Source organism: Cornus florida, unplaced genomic scaffold (assembly GCF_030987335.1).
Source record: "Cornus florida cultivar Cherokee Brave unplaced genomic scaffold, ASM3098733v1 CherokeeBrave_3.0.0_Hap2_Chr05, whole genome shotgun sequence".
Lineage (NCBI taxonomy): Eukaryota > Viridiplantae > Streptophyta > Magnoliopsida > Cornales > Cornaceae > Cornus > Cornus florida.
The window spans coordinates 63,628,030-63,638,835 of NW_026775575.1; the positions used below are offsets into that span (position 1 = coordinate 63,628,030).

A 10,806-nucleotide genomic window follows, 5' to 3' on the forward strand; every position below is an offset into this window, starting at 1 on the left:
AATATTCACGTAAATAATATTAGCTTTTCACAGCGTGTAATTTTGCTCCGTGAATAATTGAATTGAGCCCTTATTTACGGGGTTTCAAGCTCCCCGTAGATAACATATATTTTATATAAAAAATTACCCTTAAATGCTACCTAATCATTCACACAACTTGCAATTGGCATCAACTTTCATTTAATTCAAAAACATATCAACACATCCATAGTTGCAATTCTATATGTTAATGCCAATAACCATAACCAAAACAATCTCTTGAAATACCAACATTAAGTATCTCAAAAGACTTAAAATATTTTTCAATTCAAAAATTCATGATTGATCAATGTGCCAAAATAGGAAGTAAATCTGTATGTCAAAAAAATAATCAATTTCCTAGCAATTGAGTTTTAGTCTGTACTTGTTAAAAACACCACCTCATTTTCCATGGTACAAAATCCAAGCAAGTAGTTGCTGCATTACACAAGCCTCAAATTCAATATGCTAATAACAAAAGGGAAAGAACAAGATTATATTTATGAATCAAATGGAAATGATTATCATCTACAAACAAAATGCAACCAATAAACATTCAAAAAGCACCGACAAAATAAAATACATAAAACTATCATTATAACCATACAAAGACAGAAACAATACAACTACTCTATAATTTACATAAAAACTAGTCAACTCTATATTTTGCCAAAACTCAAATTTGTCCCACGTGGGAGTCGAATCCTCAACCTTCCATTGGAAAGAGAAGTTGAGACCACTTGAACTAAGCAAATCACTAAATATATCTACTAAAAGGGAAACAACGATTGCAACTTTTCTCGAATGACGAATCCTATCACGAAACTAATATTACAATGAGATCCCGCGAGACAACAGTCTTCACTTGTCAAAAACACCACCTCATTTTCCATGATACAAAATCCAAGCAAGTAGTTGCTGCATCACATAGGCCTCAAATTTAGTATGCTAATAACAAAAGGGAAAGAACGAGATTATATTTATGAATCAAATGGAAATGATTATCATCTACAAACAAAATGCAACCAACAAACAATCAAAAAGCATCGACAAAATAAAATACATAAAACTATCATTTTAACCATACAAAGACAGAAACAATACAACAACTCTATAATTTACATAGAAACTAGTCAACTCTATATTTTGCCAAAACTCAAATTTATCCCACGTGGGACTCGAACCCTCAACCTTCCATTGGAAAGAAAAGTCGATACCACTTGAACTACGCAAATCACTAAGTGCATTTGCTAAAAGGGAAACAAAGATTGCAACTTTTCTCAAATGACGAATCCTACCATGAAACTAATATTATAATGAGATCCTGCAAGACAAACAACTCTATATTTTACATAAGAACTAGTTAGTGATTCCCATGGGTAGCATATCGAAGGGTTTAATATCCAATCCATAAATATATATATATATATATATATATATATATATATATATTTATTTATTTTTATTTGGTAGATGTTTATCCCATTATAAAGGTCACATGTGGCGAGTTCCAATAAGCTTGCCACACCAGATTAGTGCTTAAATATTCAAGAGAAGAAGTTATAGTGTGGCATTATTGAAGATTTATCAATAAAAAGGAAACATGTGGCGAGTTCTAATGGAACTTACCACACTGGATCACAACTCTGGCAAGTTTAAAAAAGGAAGTCATATTGGAGTTTTAACATGCATATAATTTCACGTAGCAATCTGAAACAAGGATTAGTGGGTCAATTATATTCCACTACGTGGAATCTTTTAAAGGTAGAAAGTGGTGAGTCTTATAAAGACTTGCCAATTTAAAACAATGGCCCACGAATTCTTAAGGTGGAAAATAAGAATTGCATGGAAATAATATTATACATGCAACCTTATGTTATTATGCCAAACAAGACTCATCCAACCAATCAACTTTCAACACATGGAGTCTATGCTATAATAGTGTTGATAAGCCAATATAAAAGTGACACATGACGAGTTCTATGGAACTTACCATGGTATGTCAATTCTTTTAAGGGTTAATGTTATAAAGGATTTTTGGATGAAACCATGTATTTTTCAAATCTCTAAAAGAATGGAGACTTACCAAAATGGCAAGACTAAAGTTGACAAAGCAAGGAAGAAGGAAAACGTGGCGCTGGATCCTCTCCTAATTTTTAGGAGATTTCAACAACTACTCAGCCAAGTCAAACACTGAGCTGCAAAAAAATAGGGACGAGGGTGATTATTTATATAGCAAGTATATTTCTAGTTATGTATATATATAAAATACAACCCATGACGAGGAAGTTGCTGAAATTATGGAGCACACAACACCATGGAAGCAAAACCAAAACGGAAAGTCCAACTGTAGGAAGATATCAAAGTTAAGGGGAACGTGGGTATACAAATAATAGCTATATACATGCATGATATATATAGAATTATACAGAGAGAAGGTATCTGTGAAAGGAAAAGACTACTAAGATCATGGGACACTTGGCCAAACACAAACAAGTCAGTTGAAAGTGGTGGTATTTCATACGGTTACTACCACTAACTGAAGGAAGTTGTCAAAGATGATAGATAACAGGGGTAAATTAATGGAATCGTTTGTTTGAAATAAAGGAGAAAGACCAAGCACGAGGAAGAAGAACAAAAGAACGTGGGACACATGTAAGCTTGTGGAGAGACCAAGTGGAAAGATTCACTTCAAAAACTACCCATAATTTAAGATCATGGAAGACTAAAAGGACATGGCTCAAGTTAGGCACTAGAAGAAATCAACAGCAAAAGAAAGATGGAAAAAGATTATGGCAAAAATAGAGGTAACCGCTGAAGACATGGGACATTTGGCAGTTTCGAGCCAAGCTAAGTGGAAGTTGCTAAAGCTGCCACATCAGTTGTTGCATGCAAGAAAGCTCTATAAATAAAGTACTTAGGACTAGGATGCAAATCCTGTTCAACACACACAACAATACAACATCTTTACTTATTTCATTTCATGTATCTTTACATTTGAGTAATGTACTTTAATTATGTCTAATTTAAGTCCAGTACTTATTTTTCTTACTTTCCAGCAAGTAGTCCATAGTTCTTTCTATTCAAAGTCCTGCACTTTCAATACCGCTTTTCTTTCCACTAGCTATAAAACAGTCCCAAAGTCCTTTTTCAAGGCAAAAAGAACCTTCATACAGTCGCCTGATCCCTACAACTTCCAACTAGAATATTGTTTGCAAATTTACTTTGGAACGACAGCAGTTCCTGGCACACCCGCGACACCCACTCTTCTTTCCACACTTGGAAAGTGGAACCACGCTTTTTTGAAGAGCCAAACGATAGGGGTAAGAACCAATCCATAATGTTATTAGTACAACAACAACGTCTTTTTCCCATTTACTTGGGCTAGCTTGTAATGTTATTAGTATACGGAAATAAAAATCATCAATAGAAAATAAGTAAATAGATAAATAGAAAAATTAAACATTTATACCAGTGGTTTGTGTAAGATCAGTCTGGTACATGAGGAGAAAGAAAAGAAGACAAAGAAAAGTAATACATGAAATGATGAGACAAATTGCCCAACCTGTTACCATGACCTTAAATATCCTTCCAAAGTCACAACCACAAATTTTCTAAATAAGACAGAATTAATCGACTCCTGTCAACAGTGAAATCAAAAGGAATACTCCTAAGCACCTATTCATTTTAATTTTTAAGTCTTTCACGTCCACACACACACTTGTAATACTTAGAGTTAGGATCCTAACTGATTTAATTATAAATCCTTCACATCAGAGGGCTAAAGCAACAGAATTCCACCTCAACTTGATATGAAGCTAATTCAATCTTGTAAACACATGAAAGAGCCAATGAAAAAATATATATTCCAAGAAAAATAAATATGTTCAGAACTTTAATAAATGTATGGAAGTCCACGTGTTGTATTCCCAGTCACTGTGCAGTCAAAGTACCATAGGCACATATATATTATATGACAAATGCAAATTAAAGAGCTTGGTTTCAAAGATGGATGGACGTTGAAATTGAAAACCATGGGTTGGGTCTTTTGTGTGTACATAGAGTATAATATGGACAAAAACAAGTACTAGGAGCCAAGGACTTGGAAGATAGAAGGAAAACTAATTGTGATAGATCTAAATATCAATCTATAGAAGATAATTTAATTGGAAGTTAAAAGGACAATTATTTGTGTATTGGTCCACAAATTCGAGCTTCACGTGTGATGTGAATAGTGAAGTGAATCATAATGTCGAAAAAGAATGTAAATAATCAAGTGAATTATAATGTGAAAAGGTTTAATCTTTGGATTTGATCATATTTGAACAACATTACAACATTACTCATCTTTTCTTTGCATATGGTCCATAAGATGATCATGTACTGGGCAATTCTAATATTTGTTTCTTCTATAAATAATTCATGCATATAATAAAATAAAATAAAATAAAAAATCTTTGATCCTATTAGAATTCCAATTTGGAATAACAAATTTGTAATTGTTGGAAGTAAGGCCTAGACTATAAGTCAACCTAACATTGACTATTGGACATTTTTAGGCTACCTAACTTGCATTGTTAGGCTGCCTAACTTGCTTCTTATTGTCATGCCTATAAATATGCCCTTTGTACTCACACAAAAGATAACTTCTACAAGATACAATCTGAATAATAGAAATGTAGTCTTTAGTGGCTCTTGATCCATAGATGTAGGCTTTAGTGCCGAACCATGTAAATCTTTGTGTTGTTCATCTTTCGCTTATTCTTGATCATACATTTTATATATGTTCTTATATAAGAAATTCCACTTGGTATCAGAGCAAGAAATTCCATTTGGTATCAGAGCCACCGTCGGAGATGGCGGTATAAGCCTCATTTCCGGCAGCGGTCCATCATCATCCCATTCTTGCAGATTTAAGGTCTCTGTCTCCGTTGCCATTCCATTCTGGTAGCTATCATCACTTGTTTGGTGTCATTTTTCAGATTTCTCTTTCATCGTTTGATTTAGTTGGAGCACTCTGTTTTGGGCTATTTTTTTTTTGCTCTAATACCAAGTGGAATTTCTTATATAAGCACATACAAAAAATATAAGATCAAGAATAAGCGGAAGACGAGCAACACAAAGATTTACATGGTTCGGCACTAAGGCCTACATCCATAGATCAAGAGCCACTAAGGACTACATTTCTATTATTCATATTGTATCTTGTAGAAGTTATCTTTTGTATGAGTACAAAGAGCCTATTTATAGGCATGACAATAAGAAACAAGTTAGGCGGCCTAACAATGTCCAATAGTCAATGTTAGGCAGCCTAACATTGACTTATCCTAGTCTAAGTCTTACTTCCAACAAGTAACCCTCAGCTGTCACATACACACAAACATAAACAAAATAGATAAATAATAACAAATAAGCAGATTACTAAGGCTGCATTTAGAAATGAGAAACGTTTCTTGTTCTCTGTTGTCAACCTCTAAAAAGGTAAAACGAAAACAAAAATCGCGCTCAATAAAATGTTTTTGTTTTCTATAACAGAAAACGTTTTCAATTTTTGTGAAGAAAAGAGAAAACGTCAAAATGATATTTCTTATGTTTTCGGCACTATAGCGCAGAAATGTTTTCACTAGTGTTACTGCACATGCACTATTCATTTCAAATAAAATTCATATTATTTGTGTTATATACTGCTAAGTTGCATATTAAATGTTAAAAAAATATATATATTTTTAATATAGAATAAATTAAATATTGTATATTATTTTTTATTTGATAAAAATATATTTTAATGTCTAATGTATTAAATAATAATGTAAATTATTTTTTGTGACAAAATAATTTTGGATATAAAATATAATGTTATTAAATTATTAAACAGTAGATATTTTATATTATTATATATGATATCTATATTTTATTATATGTAAATATTAAATTATAATTAATTTATAATATTATAACACAATATATATTTTATTACATATAAGATATATTATTTAATATTTTTTATTCATAATAAATTATCATATGCTAAATATATTATATATCACATAATAAATGTATACATCATGCATATACATGTATTTATATACATAATTGGTGGGAATGTTTTTGTCTTGATATATCTAATTTTATACTTATGATGTATTGGGTATTTTTAAGATTTATAATTTTAAATTGAATTTTCTAGATTTATGTCTTTTTGATATTAATGGAAGCAAGTGTCGTGCCTGAGTGGTTGGGTTACTCTCTATGTTTGAGAGTTCGTGTTCAAGTCATTTACCCTCCCCCACACCCTCCCCTCTAATCACTAACTCCTAAAATTTTTGCTATGAAAAAAATAAAATAGAAATGAAAAAAATTAAAAATTAAAAAATTAAAGAATATTATGTACATTTTGTAACAAATATGTTGTATTACTAAACACAGTTATTTTTTGTCTATTTTCAAATTTGTGACAGTAATAAGTGTTAATAAACATCATTTTTGTTTTCTATTTTCACTAAAAAATGCAAAATCATGTTTCTGTTTTCTTAATACCGCAAAAACAGAAAACGAAAACGTTACTAAACCAACCCTTAATAAATCCATATATAAAATATTCACAACTTAGTTTTGAAATGAAACCTTAATAAGGAACCAGGAGAAGTAACATTAGAATGCCATTTACTGCATACCTTCCCCCTCCTGACTACTATCATTCTCAATAGCATTTGAACTGGAAACTGGTGTCTCAGCTGCTGACGCAGGAGGCAATGCAGAGTTCACTTGGTGCTCTTGGGTCTTTGGTACAGATCACCGAGAAGCAGGTGCAGGAGATGAAAAAGTAGCAGTACCCTCTTTCCTAACCATCACCTGAAACAACGATACCATTGTTTATTTGACATTTCAATCGATATACAAGCAGGAAACAACCAATAGACTTAGCAGATGACATCATATGTCCTTACAAAGAATAATCTGATTTTTTTCCCCTTACTTGCAGGGATTAACTTACCTTGGTAATATTAGTATATTATCCCTTGGAGTTCTCTACATATAATTATGTGTATGTATCATTTGGACATATTAGCAAACTTCCTCAATGACCACTTACAATGGAAGCATGAGATTTCTGTGGCAGTTCTTCAACTTTGGAGTTCGATTCAACGACCATCCGTGAATCACCCTGTACTTCATTAACAACCTCGGGTACTGGCATTTCATCTTCCACAGCCAACACTTCTCCATGGTTGGAGGAATTGTAGACTTCTTCCCCATTCACTTCCTCAGCCAAAACAATTGTTTGCTCAGAAATTTGGTTCTCCTGAACAGTAGAAGGTTCTGGCAACCAAAAAAATTATCAACAAAACAAAACAAAACAAAAATTATAAGCATAAATCTGAGCTGTCCATTACCCTGCTCAGGGGTGAGAGGAGCCTCCATATCACTAGTTGAACCAGGACTTTTTTTCTTTTTTTTTTTCTTTTTTTTTTTTTGTGGAAGTTAGTTGAACCTGGACTTCCATCATGGTGATTGATGTCTTCCACATATCGAAGCATGTCATTCAAGACAATGTAGCCTTTCTCTTGTGGTGCAAGGAAGAAAGTTTGAGCAAAATGCCGAATCAAATCATCCGTCCACACCATATAACCAGTTACAAGGACATGAACTCCCCCGTCAAAAGACTCTTGTGCATCCACAGATGTGATAGCCGTCCTGTACTTGTCATAGTTGAGTGACAGTATCTTCTCATTGATATTCTATGCATTGAGATAGGGCCAGACACAAAGAGACTTCAGAATTGCAAAACTCCCAAGTACTTTCACTCTAATTTTCACTAACCTTCTTTTTAATTGCTCAAAATTAGTAGCAAAATAAGAAATTAGAAAATTTTGACTCACAAATTTTTCATTATTCGGGTGACCTAGAAAACAAAATTCCACATTCTAATTAGCCTAAAACAACTACCTGGCTCAGTTGAGAATGGGTTTTTATTCTTTTCAAAACCCAAAAACAGCACAAAACATGAAATTTAGTTTATTTGCTATTTCTCTAATTCACTTAACTCAGCAAACGGATGGAGCATAAAGTAGTTCACTATACCAATCATTTAAAGCTTTAAAACGAGAAAACACTAACGTTTGGGGATTAAATGAACACCTAAAGTAATTGCAAATTTTTATGCGTTAATACAAATCTTATATATAAATATAGGGGTGTGTGTGTGTAATAGAGAGAGGGAGAGAGAGAGAGAGAGAGAGAGAGAGAGCTTACGTTCATTGTTGTAGTGATACTGATGGTACCATTGTCCTCAGGACGACCAACCATACTGATATCCTGATAAAATCGATAAACGAGCCCTGGCGATTTGCGCAGTGTACGGTAGTATTGTTGAGCAAAAGCATTACCAACCTAACACCACACAGAAAAATTCACTCAAAATTAACCAATCATAACCACTAAAATACATGGTCAATTGAAATTCAATATATATGATTATGAAATCAAACCAATACATACAATTTGAGCAGAGGCTGGTTGCTGCACCGTCGCCGCCATAACTGATCGATCTCAAAAGCAACCAGTGTTAGAAATGTGGCTAAAATTAATCAAGGGAAGAAAGGCAAAGTGGGTGCTTGTGTCCGCAGATGCACACAATCTAGAAGAAGCTGACATACTGTAAAGGAAAGGTGAAAGAAAAGAATTAAATGGAATAAAGAAATGAAGAAAGAAGTGGCTGAGGTGTTCTAATGACAGCAAATGGAGAAAACAATAAAGAAATGAAAAGACAAAAGCAAAAGTAAAGAAAGGAAACAAAAACGTGGTGGAAAGAAAAGTCAGAAAAAGAAGCAAAATCAAGAGGAGCATATGATTATGGCAGTAACTGAGGCCTATATATAGAGGCGCAATGAGCAGATATAAGGTATATCCGAGGAAGAGAGAGACATATCTTGTATTCGGATCTAGAGAGAGAAGAGGAGGAGAAGAGAGATTGAGAAAATGTAAGTGGTTGGTGAATGTTGCGAGGAGAGGTAGAAAATATATGTAATTTTAGAATGTATAGAATCAGTCTTAGAGCATCTCCAATGCTAAGAGCATCTTCAACCCTAAAATGTTAAATTCGGATGCCAAATTTATATTTTGACAGTGTTACAGTGTCAAAATGCTACATTTTAGCAATTCTGCTCCAATGGTGTATTTCATGCAAAATGTTAATTTTTGACACAACCACCATTCTTTTTCAACTACCATTCCCACCATCCAAAGCTCCAATTTTTTTTTGAACCAACTCAATCCATACCATCAGTTAATATCACTGAGTCGTTGATAGTGTGTTGGAAGCTTCAAGTTGTAAAGAACATTTTAAAAGAAACAAAAATTAAACTGCTAATGCAAATGCTTTTATTTAAATTATATTTGCTTATGCTCTTCTTCTCTATCCTCATCATACAGAGAAGACATTGACCTTTATAATTATTCATGCAACTGGTTTCAGACCTTCCCATTATAAAATGCACACCCATCTCAGAAACCAAAAACCAAACCAAGATTCATAGTACAGGACTACAAAATAAATAAATAAACAATTTCTAATCAGACTTCTGAGTTATGAGTAATCCAAATCTGTTACTCGGAAACAGCAAATTTAAAAACTTTATGATTCGGTTCAGCCCCTGATCACTTATCATTTCAAATAGCCAATCTTGAAGCTCCAAAAAAAAAAAATACAGAACTAAGATAAGAAGATCCAAAAGATATCAACCCATATCAGATAACATTTTGATATAAAGTATACATAATGATAACGATATGGTGGTTCAGTGAAATTGAATGAACGTAGAAGATGTACAGAAGTAGAGAGCGTTGTTTAAAAACATTAGGGAATATACACGTATATGTACAGAGAGAGAGAGAGAGGTGAGGGAAGAGTTTTAGAGAGAGAGAGAAAGAGGTACCTCTAATTCGTTGAGAAACGCTCTCTATCTGTTCTCAATTTGCCACTGCAAATGCACGCGAGGGGGTTCGGCGAGTGGACTGTGTTTCCCCAATTTCGGTGGATTATTGAGTCTAACCATAAAGGGGGTTTATGAGTCTAACGACGATGAGGAAGAGCAATGGATTGACGGTGACTCGACGACGAATCGGAGAGACAACGATGAGGAAGAGATTAACTACCGTTTCTATTGCCACCGTTCCTCTCTCTCTCTCTCTGTTGCCCTAGACAAATACAGGCGAAATTGGAGCCGTCCCTTCTTTTCTGTAACCCAGCCCATATAGCAATTGCTATTTGTTTTGCTACAATTGGCATAAAAAATAGTAAAGTTCAAAAATAGCGGCCCAAATAGCATTGCATTGGGGAGCCTAGTTTTAAGCCCACCTGCCATATTTTGAATTAGCAGCCCAAATAAGAGGTGGGTTGGAGATGCTCTAAAAATTTATTTTCGCATGCCAAATCTATATTTAGACAGGTGTTACAGCGCCAAAATGCTACATTTTAGTAATTCTGCTTCAATAGTACATTTCAGGCAAATGCTATTTGTTAACACAATCACTATTCTTTTTCAACTACCATTCCCACCATTCATATTTGCATCAGTAATATTAATATTAGGCACATTCCAAGTCTAGTTGTAAACATTAGAAGGGAACTAAAATTAAACCTAATTAAAAAGAAGTACAAATCTAAAATATCTGGACAAAAAAATAAATAAATAAATAAAATTATAATTTTTTACCACTATTTGTGAATTAATTTTTTTATATAATTTTTTTTTAAAAAATGAATTTTTATAATATACATATAGAGAT

At 33.3% G+C, this 10,806-nt stretch overlaps 1 protein-coding gene across 1 annotated transcript; it reads right to left on the reverse strand.

Annotated features, from left to right (window-relative positions):
- Nucleotides 1-567: 567 nt before the first annotated feature.
- Nucleotides 568-8,950, reverse strand: LOC132306644 (nuclear transport factor 2-like). Its single transcript, XM_059804108.1, has 6 exons — nt 8,518-8,950; nt 8,272-8,409; nt 7,413-7,757; nt 7,112-7,321; nt 6,693-6,870; nt 568-936 (listed from the first exon to the last, which is right to left on the reverse strand). Exons 1-5 carry the CDS (start codon nt 8,554-8,556, stop codon nt 6,811-6,813), a joined length of 792 nt encoding a protein of 263 aa, XP_059660091.1. The 5' UTR covers nt 8,557-8,950; the 3' UTR covers nt 568-936; nt 6,693-6,810.
- Between the last annotated feature and the right edge of the window lie 1,856 nt (nt 8,951-10,806).